At 49.3% G+C, this 14,066-nt stretch overlaps 1 protein-coding gene across 1 annotated transcript; it reads right to left on the bottom strand.

The window, feature by feature from the left end:
• Nucleotides 1-3,793: 3,793 nt before the first annotated feature.
• Gal3st3 (galactose-3-O-sulfotransferase 3) lies at nucleotides 3,794-9,979 on the bottom strand. Its single transcript, XM_050137740.1, has 2 exons — nucleotides 9,855-9,979; nucleotides 3,794-5,451 (listed from the first exon to the last, which is right to left on the bottom strand). The coding sequence occupies exons 1-2, from the start codon at nucleotides 9,977-9,979 to the stop codon at nucleotides 4,182-4,184; spliced, it is 1,395 nt and encodes a 464-aa protein (XP_049993697.1). The 3' UTR covers nucleotides 3,794-4,181.
• Between the last annotated feature and the right edge of the window lie 4,087 nt (nucleotides 9,980-14,066).

Below are 14,066 nucleotides of genomic sequence, written 5' to 3'. Positions count from 1 at the left end.
TGCTCCTAAACGCTGAGCCATCTCTCCAGCCCTGATCTTTGATCATTGTGTGTGTGATGTATGTATGTTTATGTACATATGTATTGTATGTATGTATGTATGTATGTATGTATGTATGTATGTATGTTTATGTATATATGTACAAGCTCACTCTGTGACAAGGTGGCCTCAAACTCAGGGAGATCTGCCTTCCTCTGCCTCCTTGGAATTAACAGACAGGTACCACTCCATCAGGCCTTTTTATGATTTATTTATTTTATGAGTGTTTAGCCTGTATGTATGTGTGTGCTGGTGGAGGTCAGAAGAGGGAATTACTGTTACAGATGGTGTGAGCTGCCATGTGGGTGCTGGGACAGAGCCAGGGTCCTCTGGAAATGTAGAAAGTGCTCTCACTTTGTAGCCCAGGCTGGCCTCAAACTCAGATCTGCCTGTCTCTGCCTCCAGAGTGCTGGGATTAAAGGTGTGCACCACCATGCCTGGTTTGTGGCGAGGCAGCACATCTCAGCAGGAATGTGAGCTATTTATTTCATGGCCAAGACATGAGACAAAGAAAGGGAAAGGCTTCAGGATGTAGCCTTCAAGGACTTTCTCTTTAACTGTGTTTTTACCCCTCTTCCCAATAGTCCCTTAGTATAGCATCCAGTACCCCTGTCTCGCAGATGGCAGGCCTTTCCCACACGAAGTGTCTGTGTGGCTGTTCCCTCTGTCTGAAGTACCTTCTACTGTCCCTTCTCAGCTGTCTGTACCTCCTCCAAAGAGCCTCTCCTGACTACAGTCTTGTTCTCCCATTGGTGTCCTGCACACTTTGCACACTCTTCTGTAGTTGTGAAAATCCAAGCTGATGCTGTCTTCGGACAAAGCAGACAATGGCATTCTTCCTCAAATGCTTTCTTCTATCAGCTAAAAACTTTTTTTTTCCTTTTAAAAGACAGAGTCTCATATAGTCCAAGCTAATTTTGAACTCGTTAAGTAACTGAAGATGACCTTAGCTCTGCAATCCTCTTTCCTCTTTTTCCTGGGTGCTGGGATACAGGCATGTTCCACCACGCCTGGCTGAACAATTCTTATAGGATATGCCAACCTATGACATATACCGTGTATAGAGTAGGGAAACTCTGATAAAACCAGATAGGGCAGCTGAATAGTGGTGGTGCACGCCTTTAATCCCAGCACTCAGGAGGCAGAGGCAGACAGATCTCTGTGTCTTTGAGGCCAGCCTGGTCTACAATGCAAGTTCCAGGACAGTCAGGGCTATTCAGAGAAACCCCGTCTTCAAAAACCAAAAATGGGAGAGATGGAGAGATGGCTCAGCAGTTAAGAGCATTGTCTGTTCTTCCAAAGGTCCTGAGTTCAATTCCCAGCAACCACATGGTGGCTCACAACCATCTCTAATGAGGTCTGGTGCCCTCTTCTGGCCTGCAGACATACATGTAGACAGAATATTGTATACATAATAAATAAATAGTTAAAAAAAAAAACAAAAACCAACATAATAACAAAAAGCAGATGGGGCACCTTGAGGGAGCTTCTGCGGACTGGCCACTGTTCCCAAAGTTTCATTTAGGAAACTTGACCCTACAGGGGAGTAAAATGCTACACTCCAGAATCACAAGAAGTAGGCCACATATTGGTCCACACACTAAATGAATGTTATATAAGGAATCTTGCTGGAAGACACTGGAGACCTAAGAGACAGCCTGCCTCCTGGGTCTAGCTGGCACTACAACTGTTTGGATCAAGGTCTAGAGCCTCTGCCCCAAGTCAGACAGAAGATCCGTCTCCTAGTGCTCAAGAGTGGCATTAGTCTCTGGACCCAAGTATTTTTGAATCCAGAGTAGTACTTTGTTGAACTTGGACCATATAAACGAGGCCATGCCCAGGGGCCAGGGAGCACAGGAGAGGCCCGTCAAGGTAGATACAAGGCAAGTCTGAATTTTCTTCTTTTTTCTTTTTTTTTTAAAGTTCATTTTATGTACATTGCTGTGAAGGTGTCAGATCCCCTGGAACTGGAGGTACAGACAGTTGTGAGCTGCCATGTGGATGCTGGGAATTGAACCCAGGTCCTCTGGAAGAGCAGCCAGTGCTCTTGACCACTGAGCTACCTTTCCAGCCCCCAACATGTCTGAATTTTCTATAGCAACCAAGGGCAAGACAAAGATATTCATTGCAGAGGCATGACCGAAGGCTAGAGCTACAGGAAGGTGGTAGAATAGGAAGTGCTTTCCAGGCATGGGGACCAGAGGACACTGTCTTCATGGATGGCCTTGAGTCTAGTACAATACTTTATTGCTGTTTTGCAGCAGAAACCTAATTATAGCACTGCATGACACGAATTATTGCTCCTTCCAGAGTTCTGCTGGTGAAAAGAGGGTGCTACAGAAACAGGGCCTTTCAAACTCAAAGTGTGTTGACATTTGGTCTATAACTGTCGAGAGGAGGGAGGGAGGGAGGGAGGCTCTGGGCTGGATGTGTGCTCTTGTTCTTGGGGATGGAATTAATTTCTGAGAGTGTGCCATATTGTTTCGTTTTTTCCTCTTTTGTCTTCCTACACATGTCCTTTGGCCATGAGGACTTCACCCGAAGCTAAGCAGAAGCTGGAGCCATGCTCTGAGCCACCAGAACTCTGATTTCTCCTTCATATGCTATGGAGTCGTGGGTATTTTGTTATACTAAGCGTAAACAGATAATAAGATGGAGTTTCATGAAGCCTGCCAACCAGCCACGACCACCTCCCTTGCCCAAACAAGCCAACCATTGTCTCATTGGAAAATAAAAGCTGATAGCAAAGTCTCACTTTCCATTCTTTTGGGAGAAGGTCCAAAGGGTCAGCCTGTGGCATGTGACCTTCAATATTTGAGTGACACTGGACACTGCACATGTGGGCAGATACTGAAGCTGCAGGGTCTGGGTTCAAATCCCGGCTTTCAAGCTGTGTGGCAGGATCGCTGAGCGTAGGCACAGCTCCATCATGTGGGAAGTAGTGTTTCCTTCACCAATCAATTCAAGCAAAGCTCGAAGAGAGTAGCGGGCCATGTGAGCTGCTGTTTTGTTACTTGCCTAGCTACTTCAAGGTAGCTCTAGAGAAAGCAACAGAATTCCTAGTTCTCATTTTTGTTTGTTTTGGGGGACAGGGTCTCACTATATAGCTCCGACTAGCCTAGAACTATGTAGGCCAAGCTGCTTTCAAATTCAAACACTTGCCAGTTAGTGCTGGGACTAAAGGCATTTGCCACCACATCCTGTCAGAGTTTCTGTGGAAAGGGGGTGTCCAGTGGTGAAGTCAAGGTTTTCCAGGGGGAGGAAACACTGGAGTTAAGCCTCACCCCTTGCCTGAAAGTGACCCTGCTCCCAGCCTGTCAACACCGTGTGGCAGTCCCAGGTTTGCTTCTGACTCAGTCCCTAGGAGCTCCTTGAGGTTTGAGGCCCTATCTTCCCTGTTCATCTGCATTCCCAAACTTGATGCTAGGGAAATGTGGTTGAACTGATGAATAGAAGCATTTGGTCAAATAAGTGGGGCTCAGAAGGCTTTGGTCACTGTGGGTGTGCCAGGTCAAAGGACCGAGAAAGGGTGTGGAGCTTGATGAAGTCTGGGTTCAGTCACAGCATCTCAAAGATCTGCCTCATCCTCAAGCCCGGAGTTTCTAGCTTTCAATTACTGACATACACCCGGCATAATTTAAAGTTATTTTATTAAAAAAGAAGAAGAGGTGGAGGAAGAAGAACCAAACAAAAAGCCCAACCCAAGAACTCTTGGTTCTGGGTGACTGGGAGCAGCTTAGGTGTCTAGGGAAGGTAGAACCTGGAAGACAGTAGGGGACCTCTGCAGCCCTGGGAAGAACAAACGCTCAGGTACTGACAGGAGGCACGGCCATTTTCCCAGGCCTCAGGCCCTCTCTGGGGTGTGTGGTCATCCACTTCACACAGGTGGGGGCTCAGCCCCCAGAAAAAGGCAGGGTGGGCAGTATTGAAACGCCCTTGGATCTCTTGTCAAAGTCACCAACCAGTTGGGAAGGAGGAGCGGGTGGCCCATCAATGCCATCCCAGAAAGTGGGCTTCAGGCAACACCGGGGTGGCAGGCTCAGATGCAGATAGATGCACCTCATTTGGACACAGGGCTCGAGCCCGTGGAGAATAAAAGGGCCCTAATGGAGCAAGCCCTGAGTACAGGAGGCGGACAGAACTCAGGTAGCCTGGGGGATGCGGGGCAGTGCTCGGATGGGCCGAGGGGGAGGGTTATCCAGGACCGGTTCTGGCCTCCATCGCACACCGCCTCGGCGCTTCTGCTTCCGCAACAGATAGTTTGAATATTGCACCTCAGGCATAGCAAGCTTGAGGCAGGCCTCCGTGGTGGGGTCGGCACCGCGGCCGCCAGGCAGGTCGTAACCCATGATGTCCACTTTGCGGCTGGGCTGCCAGGGCTGCAGCTGCTTGGTGCGAATCTGGGCGGCGGGTCGCAGCACCGGCTCGTCGCCGAAGCACCGGCGCAGCAGGCGCTGGCGGGCCTCCCGCAACTCGCGCGCCTCGCGCTCGACGCATGTGCGGCCAGCGCGCGCCACGCGGCGCCAGAAGGTGGCGTTGAAGTGGTCGTAGAGGCCCGCGTCGAGCGCGTTCCAGGCGCGCGCGGCCCGGGCCAGCGCCTCGGGGATGGTGGCCAGGCGTGAGGTGGCGGCGCGCGCGTTGAGCTTGGCGTAGAGCACGTCGTCCAGGTCCCAGGCCAGCAGGCGCCGCAGCAGGACCAGCGACTCGTCGAAGTACTCGGCGATCATGACGAGCGAGAAGACCTCCTCCACCTGGCGGATGAGGCCCGCCAGGTAGGCCGCGTCGTCGCGAGGGCTGCGCTCGTTGTCGCCTCCCAGGTCGTAGGCCAGCGTGTTGTGCGCAAACATGGCGAAGTGCTCACCGGGACGGTAGTAGGCCTCGGGCGCGCGCAGGAAGGCCTCGAGCGACGCGTTGGGCACGCGCCGGAAGGCCGGGCAGTACTGGTTGTAGTAGCTGAAAAGCGACTCGAACATGGCGGCGGGCTCGCGCAGGATGGTGACGTAGACGGTGTCCGGCGGCATGAGGCGCTCGAGCTCTGCGCGGTCGAAGCGCAGGTGGCTGGCCAGCATGTGCGGGGGCCGCGTGGCCGGGTGCACGAAGTGCGCCGAGAAGTTGCGCGGGTAGCAGAACTGGTGCTCGCAGCTCGGATGAGGCAGGGCCACCGTGAGGTTGTGGCGCTCGGCGAAGCGGAACAGGATGTTCTGCACCGTGGTACCCGCTGTCTTGTGAGTCTTCAGGAAGGCCACGGCCGTGTGCTTGGCACGGGGTGGCGATTCTCGCAGAGGCGGGCAGCTCAGAGGGAACAACTTGGGGTACCTGCAAAGCCCAGGGTGTGTGGGAAGAGAAAATGCAGAGGTGCGGCGATGTTGGGGGACCAAATGTGGCCAGTGTGCAAAAGTGGACGGGCATGGGCTTTATTCTGCGATAGAAGTCAAGTGGCAGGTAACCTTTAAGATGGGCCCTATGAACGAACACTTGCTGCCTCTTCAAGAGGACCCGGGTTCAATTCCCAGGACCCATTTGGCCACAATTGTCTTTAACTCCAATCTTGTAGGACTCTATGCTCTCTCTGGCCTTATATGGCACTGCATGCAAAATAGCCCATCTACAATACAAATAAAGGTTTTTTTTGAGGGGGGAAGAGGGAGGGGGTAGTAAACTGGGGAGTGTGGTGGTGTCTTTAATTCCAGCCCTTGGGAGGCAGAGGCAGGTGGATCTCTGTAAATTCTAGGCCAGCCTGTAGCTCAGAGATCAGCCTGCCTCCACCTCCGAGTGCTGGGATTAAAGGCCTGCACCACCACCGGGCTATTTTAATTTTTTTTTTTTTAGATTTTTCAAGACAGGGTTTCTCTGTGTGTAGCCCTGGCTGTCCTGGAACTTGCGCTGTAGACCAAGCTGGCCTCAAACTCACAGAGATCTTCCTGCCTCTGCTTCCTGAGAGCTGGGATTAAAGGACTGCACCAACACCGTCCAGCCAGGATAATTTTTATTAGAAGGAGGCAGGCAGACCGTGGGCAGTTAGCTAGAAAACATATGATGACAGTCTCAAAGAAACTTGAGAACCGACTCCATCAGCCTGCTTGAAGAACTAAAGTCTGCAAACTCTCTGAACTTTTTCAGATCCCTTTCAGTCAGTCCTTCAGAAAAGACTATATGTCTGGAAGACACCTTAATTGAAAATCTACAAAAGACCTGGAATCAGGAGTTCTTAGCCACATTTGGATTCATGACTCAAAGAAATGGAAAGAGAATAAATGTTTTTTGTTTTCAGTAGCTGTTTTGTGGACTTGGTTTTTTAATTTTTATTTATTTAGCACACATGTGTGTATACACGTACACAAAAAGTACTATGGCATGCATGTGGAGATCAGAGGACAGTTTTGTAATTTGTTCTTTCTACCTTGTTGAGGCCAAGACTAGTTTCTGTCTCTGTACTGAGTAGGTCAGGTTACTTGGACTATGCCCTTCTTGCTGATTCTCTTGTCTCCATCTCCCATATCTCCTTAGGAGTTCTGGGATTCGAAGCTGGAGAGATGGCTCAGTGGTTAGGAGCTTCCAGAGGACCCGGGTTCAATTCCCAGCATCCACATGGTAGCTCACAACTGCCTATAACTCCAGTTCCAAGCTTCTGACACCCTCACACAGACATACATGCAGGCAAAACATCAATGAACATAAAAATTATATGTTAAGAAAAAGAGTTCTGGGATTATCCAGGCAGTGGTGGTACACACTTTACTCCCACTCTCGAGGCAGAGGCTGGCAGATCTCAGTGAGTTAGAGGCAGTCCTGGAATACATAGTTCCAGGACAGCCAGGGCTACATAAAGATACCTTGTATTAACAAGAAAGAAAAAAAAGTTGTGGGATTCAAGATGTGAGTCATCACATGTGCCCTTTGGCAAGCTTGGGATCTGTGGCTGGAACTCCTGGCATCAAGTTTACTTGGAAAACACTTTCACCTGCTGAGCCATCTCCATTTCCTCTTGGGAAACAGAGGCAGGTGAATCTCTGTGAGTTCAAGGCCAGCCTGGTCTACTAGAGCTAGTTCCTGGACAGGGCCTAAGGCTACAGGGAAACCTTGTCTCAAAAAAACAAAAGGAAAAAAAAAAAGAGGAAGAGGGAAGAAGAAGAGGAGGAGGAGTTAGTCTGTAACCCTGGCAAGCCTGCTGAGGCTGTGTTGCTCAGTCTGCTTTTGAATTTGTGGTCCTGCCTCAGCCTTCTGAGTGTGGGAATTACAGGCCTGCTTCACTAACACCTAGCTTAAGTTTTTATTTTTATTTTATTTTTTAAAGATTTATTTATATACAGTGTTCTGTCTGCATGCCACAAGAGGGCATCAGACCCCATTATGATGGTTGGTTTTTTTTTTTTTGGTTTTTCGAGACAGGGTTTCTCTGTGGTTTTGGAGCCTGTCCTGGAACTAGTTCCTGTAGACCAGGCTGGTCTCGAACTCACAGAGATCCGCCTGCTTCTGCCTCCTGAGTGCTGGGATTAAAGGCGTGCGCCACCACCGCCCAGCCTATTATGATGGTTGTGAACCATCAAGTGGTTGCTGGGAATTGAACTTGGGACCTCTGGAAGAGCAGCAGCCTGTGCTCTTAACCTCTGAGCCATCTCTCCAGTCCTCTTTGCTAAGTTTTAAAGTTAAAGTGTTTTGAGATATTTTCACTGTGTAGCCTTGGTTGTCTTGGAACTTGCTGTGTAGAATGGGCTGGCCTTGAATTTAAAGAGATCCCCCTGCCTCAGCCTCCCAAGTGCTGAGATCAAAGGTGTGTATCACCATCACCATGCCTGGCTTTATCTAATGTATTTTTTTTTCCTGAGGCAGGGTTTCTCTGTGTAACCCTGGGTATCCTGGAACTCGATTTGTAGACCAGGCTGGCGTCAACCTCAGAGATCCACTTACCTCTGCCTCCCGAGTGCTGGGATTAAAGTTGTGAACTACCTCCACTGGCCTAAGGTAAATTTTAAATGTAGAAATAGTGTAAGGGCCAACAGTCCTTGGAGATCCTTGAGGGATCTTACTTTAAGTGTATAGAAATTGAGGACTCAGTCACCAAATATTTTTCTGTCTTCATTCTCATTTCTTTAACTAGTTGATCCCTTTCGGTGTGTGTGGGTTAACCTCAAACTTTGCAGCAATACATTGGTTGTTGTTCTTACATGTTTCTATTAAGGTCTTTGGAGACCTGTTCATTTATTTATATGTGCATTTCTTGAGCTTTTGCTGTGTGCTAAGGTATCATTCTAAACCTAAGTATAGCCCTGATGCCGTTTTCACCTCTGTTCTTTGATCCTGCAGCAAGGACGTTTGGAATTACTGGTTACCTATTAGATGGGGACAGGCTTTGACTCACTCCTGATTATTCTCTGTTGTCCAAGCATCAAGTGACAAGGGCAGCTCTAAGCGGCTTGAGAACACCATGGGGATTTCCTGTACGTAGCTGGTTTGGGCTCAGGATAATGTCTATACAAACATCGTCTATAAAACCAGCAAATCCTTTGGCAAGGATTTATACTATTTATACTATTCTCAGGAATACAGGGGAAATTGACACCTTGAAACGTCTAGGGATTTGGTGGGTTTACACAGGGAATCAGGAACAGAGACCAATTCTTTTTTTTTTTTAATTTTTAAAATTTTTTTTTTTATTTTCAAGACAGGTTTCTCTGTGTAGCTCTGGAACCTGTCCTGACAATAGTTCTGTAGACCAGGCTGGCCTCAAGCTCACAGAGATCCGCCTGCCTCTAACTCCCGAGTGCTGGGAATAAAAGCGTGCGCCCAGCACCAATTCTTATTGTTTGGTGCCCTCTATTGGAATGACCAGAGGCTCACACATTGTATAGTTGAGGGCATGATCTTAGAAACGGAGGCCTATGCCCTAAGTAATGGACTAGGAAATTGTTTGCAGGATTTAGGATTTAGTGCAGTTGGTAAAATACTAGCCTAGCATTCTTGTGGCCATGGGTTTGATCTCTAGCACTTCATAAACTTGGTGTCTAAGTGTGGTAGTACACACCTGTATCCCAGCACTCAGGAGATGGAGGTGGGAGGATCAGGAGCTCAAGGGCAGGTAGGTTTAGTGGTGCGTGCCTTTAATCCCAGCTCTAAAGAGGCAGAGGCAGGTCAGTCTTTGAGTTTGAGACCAGCCTGCTCTAAAGAGTTCCAGGAGGAGCTTTTAGGTTGCAAAAGAGAGCTTTAAAAAGAGCTATGAAGATAAGCAACTGCACCCAAAAATAAAATAAAATAAAATAAAATAAAATAAAATAAAATAAAATAAAATGGGCTACGAAGAGAGACCCTGTCTCAGGAGAATGAACAACAGAAAATGCTGCTGGTGCCCTTGAGGAAGCATTCAGCTGTGATGCTGTAGGAAAGACTCAGGCTAGAGTCAAATCTTGGATAATGATTCTGTGACTGAACAGTTCACTCACTCTTACAGAGTTCAGTCGTAGCCCGGCTGGCTCTAGAGCAGTGGTTCTCAGCCTGGGGGTCAAACGACCCTTTCACAGGGTTCACCTAAAGCCACTGGAAAACACGGATAGTTGTATTATGATTCATAACAGTAGCAAATTTACAGTTATGAAGTAGCAACAATAATTTTATACTTGGAGGTCACCACAACATGAGGGACTTTATTAAAGGGTCGCAGCATTAGGGAGGTTGAGAACCACTGCTCTAGAGGATATGTATGGAAAATACTTTTGGATTACAGGCAGGGAGGAAAGCCCAGAGAAGCCTTTTGGTTGCTCTGGACTACAGTTCCTCCTATGGGGCCATCCATACCCCCTCAATGAAATCTCCCCACTTACCAACTGAGCTGCGACCCCTGGTGGATGAGGAGGCTTATCGTGCTGCACCCTAGTACCAGTAGGAGGAATTTCCTGCGGCTCATCATCGAGGTGGACTGTTGCAGGCACTGGAGGATGGGTGGCATGCTGGAGTGCTCACTCCTGGACCAGCCAGGTCTTCACTATCCAGGACTTCCGTTACCAGCACTCATGGGGGGTCTTGGGGCTCTGGTAGCAGGGCCAGTGTTTCTGAAAAGCCTGGCAGAACAAGGAAACAGACAGGTTTGCAGTGGACAGAGGAGCTATGCTCCAGGCTTAGTAGGACTTCGGCAAAAGAGAGCTTAAATGCGTGGGGTGGACAGAGATGCCAGAGCGGATCGAATTCCACCTCCATCACCAAGACCCTATCACCTCACTGTCCAGATAAACTCGTGTTGGGTGGAATTACAGGTCTGGGATGTGTCCAGCCATCAAGACTAAAGCCGTTCTGTCTCTTGAGCCCTGTGTGTTTACCTCTCTGACTGTGTCTAACTTGTCTCTGTCATTTGAATCTAGCTCTGCAGGTCTGCCATCAGCAATAACCTGTGGCTCAGGACACAAGCCTCAGTCCAAGATCTCTCTTTCAGATTTCTCATCATCTGACACTTTGAGCTAAGGGGTTCCTGGGTTCCCTGAGAATAAACTCGGAAACAGCCAACCCTCATCTCCTTCAGTTGGATTAGTGCTACAGGCCTGCTATATTACGACTAACTCCTAACACCACATAGGTACTCCCACTAAGCCAGTGATGAAATGGGGTGCTAAGTGATGATGGTCACTTGTTCATCGTCACAAAGCCATTTATAGCAGACTGGGAACTCAACGTTACTCTTATTTCAGTTTTTCAAAAGACAGATGAGTCTTACTTTGATAATCCTGACTGGTCTGAAGCTTGCTATGTAGTCCAGGATTCCAGGATGACCTCAAACTCAGATATCCACCTGCCTCTGCTTCCTGAATGCTGAAGTGTAACTTTATGTGAGCTGTTCCCATTCAAAACTGACTTGTTCAAGCTAGAGAGATGGTCCAGTGGTTAGAAGCACTGGCTGCTCTTCCAGAGGATCCAGGTTTGATTCTTAGCACCCATATGGTGGCACATAACTTTGTGTAACTCCAGTTCCAGGAGATCTGACACCCTCTTATAGACTCTGCAGGTACAAAGCATGCACATGGTGCACAGACATACATGTAGGCAAAACTCCCACGCACATAAAATAAAAAATAATTTAAGGAAACCTTATTTTTCATCCCTGCCTGGCCTGGTAATTCTGCATGCTTCTGCGCTCTGAGCCCTCCTGCTTGTCTCACTGCCTGAAGGGCCTGGAACTAAATCCACAGGGAAAGGACTTTAACCCTGTCTGGATTCAGTATCCAGACATCCAAAAAGGTGACTCCATCAACTGACTGGTGCAGGTGCTTGGCCAAGGCAAAGGGAAAAACAGCCTGGGTGGAATGGGGCAGGGGTAGGGGAATAAAGATACATCTCTGAGGATTTCCAGCAGGAGATAAGCCTTCATTCTAGGGCAGGAGAGGGAGAGAGGCAAGAGAAGGGCTTGGTTTTTGTCCAGGCTTTCTTTCTTTTCAAGAGTGTGTTGGCAGTTCAGGTTCAACATTAGCTCCTGCAGCCATGCCTGCTCCCAGGCCAGGGTGGGTCTGTTTTACTCCTGGGTGCCTTGCAGGTTCAGACTCCGCATCAGGCCTCACACTACTCTCTTGGAAGGGAAGGAGGGTATGTAGTCTTAGGAGAATATGCATGGATATGGAACTAGGACACCTGGTCCCAGGAGGAATGAGCTAACGCTGGCTCTGGGCTTGGCTTACAGTTTCTCTCTTTTGTGCCCCCTCCCCTGTTAATCCCAGATTACCCATAAATCTATCTAGGTGGAAAGATGTCCTGTTTACAGTTCCCTTTATTTCTACATCCTATCTTCCAATTTCTTCCACCAGTCTGGGAGACAGTATCATCTTGGAGCTGAGAGAGCCAAGGGTCTGGCCACAGGGCAACCAAGGACACAGCAGAGGCAGCCTAGGTCCTCCCTAACTTTGGGGATTTCTTAGGCAGAGCAGGGTTCATCTCCAGTAGGAGGAAGTCAAGTTCTTGGGCCTTTGAGAATTCAGAGTTTCTCTCTGTCACAAGTCCTGCTTGGAGAACTTGGTGACCAGATGGTTTCCCAAGAGATAATTAGAGGGCAAGTCTATTTCTCTCTTAAACATACTGAAACCACCTTATTTTTCAGAGGAGTCTGAGTCAGCCAAGGAGGCCAAGTGTATGGGGAGCCACATGGGTCTTTTCCTAGTCATGGAGAATGGTGGTGCTGCCTGGTACCCCATCCATTCTACTAACAGGACTTTATCCACTGACTACAAAGCTTGGATCTGGGGAGCCAGCCAGTTTGCTATCTAAGGTATGCAAGGGGAACCGGCCTTCATCAGTATAGGAATTCCCTAGGCACCAGTCCCCAGGGATGGGAACACCGGGGATTTTGGCCACTGGCAATGATAGGCTGCTTATCACCTCCAGATACAGCCTAGTCCATTCTTGCCCACAATCCCAAGAACTGCTCCGGGGCTGTAAGGACCAGTCACCCTGCCTTGTGACATTCTCCTAGGCTTGGCTGCCCTTTTGTCTCCTATTCTGTGCTGTAGCAGGTACCACTTTTCAGAGCACAAGGCAGATTTTTTTCCCTCATGACAGACATTCAGGTATTTGAAAGCAAGAACCATGTATCCTGCATATGGAAACCATTCCAGGTCCAGAGAGATAGTAGGATTTGGATACTGGAGCAGGCAGTCCTGCCTTCCTTGGGCCAGGTCATTTCTGTTGTGGAGGACTTAGCAGTGAGGGCCTGGAAGAGATCCCTGGGCTGAGTTTTCCTCTGGTCTTGAGGCTGAAGTGAATTGGTGGCCATGCTGCTGGTGCTCAGCTTTGGAGGGATGGGGCTGGCTGCTGCCCAGAGAGGCTTCACCTAGTCCCTATCTCCAGTGTCTTTTCTATGGCGAGAAAGAGGTTCCCTCACCTCCCCAGCAGGTCAGGGTGCCAGCCTTATCAGAATAGCAATGCTAATTTTAGTCAGAGCAATCTACCTCAGGCTGCTGCCCAGTTTTGTAAATTGCTTTCTTTTCCCTGGGGAATCAAAGAAGAAATGGTATTGCCAGCTAGAGCTCTGAAAACTAACCCAGATGTCCACCCTTCTCCCAAATGATCTCTTTCTCATCTCCCCTCAGAGCTCTAGGGCTGATGCTAATGTCCTTGGAGAAGTGGCTCGGAGGCCTGGACCATTGGGATCTGTCCTCTCAGTGATGTGGAGTTTTAACCTGACTTGGGGCATGTCATATCCCAGGTCACACAGGTCCCCAAGAGAAAAGGGCCGAGAGGATAAAACAATAGGGCCTAAGAGACTGAATATCTTTCCATCCCTTTCCCGCTGTTCCAGGTTTCCCCAGTCTCTGCTCTGTTATCCACCTCCGCTTTTATCCATGCCTCTGAATTCTCTTCATTCTCCTTTCTCCATCACTACCCACTCCCACCCCCACCGCGCCCCACATTTCCTCCCAATCGCTCCTAGAGATCTGGTCACTATAGGGAATAGGCCAGATTCATCCCCTTCCTTGCTTCCTGAGGGTGCCGTGCCACCCCTCAAGCTCTCTTGGCACTAGGCCCCCAAGATAATCTTTTGCAACTGCCCAGGCTCCCATCCCTTTTGCAGTGCACCCTTGTTTCCTCCAGCCCTGGCTGGCTACTGCAGTACTCACGCAGGCAGGCTCTGTCTCCAACTTGGGTAAGGGGCTACCCTCCACTCCTCTGGGTTCCTTTTCCTGAAATCTGCCCGGGTCTGAAGGTAACGGGGCCGTGAACGTCTGTGCCGGTAGCTTGCCTTGCTGCGCCTGGATGGGATCAGGTGGCAGCGTCTGTGTCTGTCCGCTCAGCTCAGCTCTGCCTGCCGCCCGCCCCCCATCTCACACCGGAGGCGGGGCGGGGGCGGGGGCCCGGTGGCTCAGGGGAGGGGGAAAAGGAGAAGCAGCAAGGGGAGGGGGGACTCTGTAGCTTGCCTGCTGCTGCTGAGCACTTTCCGGTGATACTGGCATCTTTGGATCTTCCGCCTGCAATCTTGTAGAGCGTGCAACACCATTGTGCTCAACACACTTTCTCCACCAGACATGAAAACCGAGGCTGGGAAGGTATCAGTAAAATTT

This window comes from Alexandromys fortis, unplaced genomic scaffold, assembly GCF_014885135.2.
Source record: "Alexandromys fortis isolate MF-2015 unplaced genomic scaffold, M_Fortis_MF-2015_v1.1 scaffold_3, whole genome shotgun sequence".
Lineage (NCBI taxonomy): Eukaryota > Metazoa > Chordata > Mammalia > Rodentia > Cricetidae > Alexandromys > Alexandromys fortis.
Note: the sequence above shows the minus strand (reverse complement) of the source record. Positions and strands in the feature narration are given on the sequence as shown.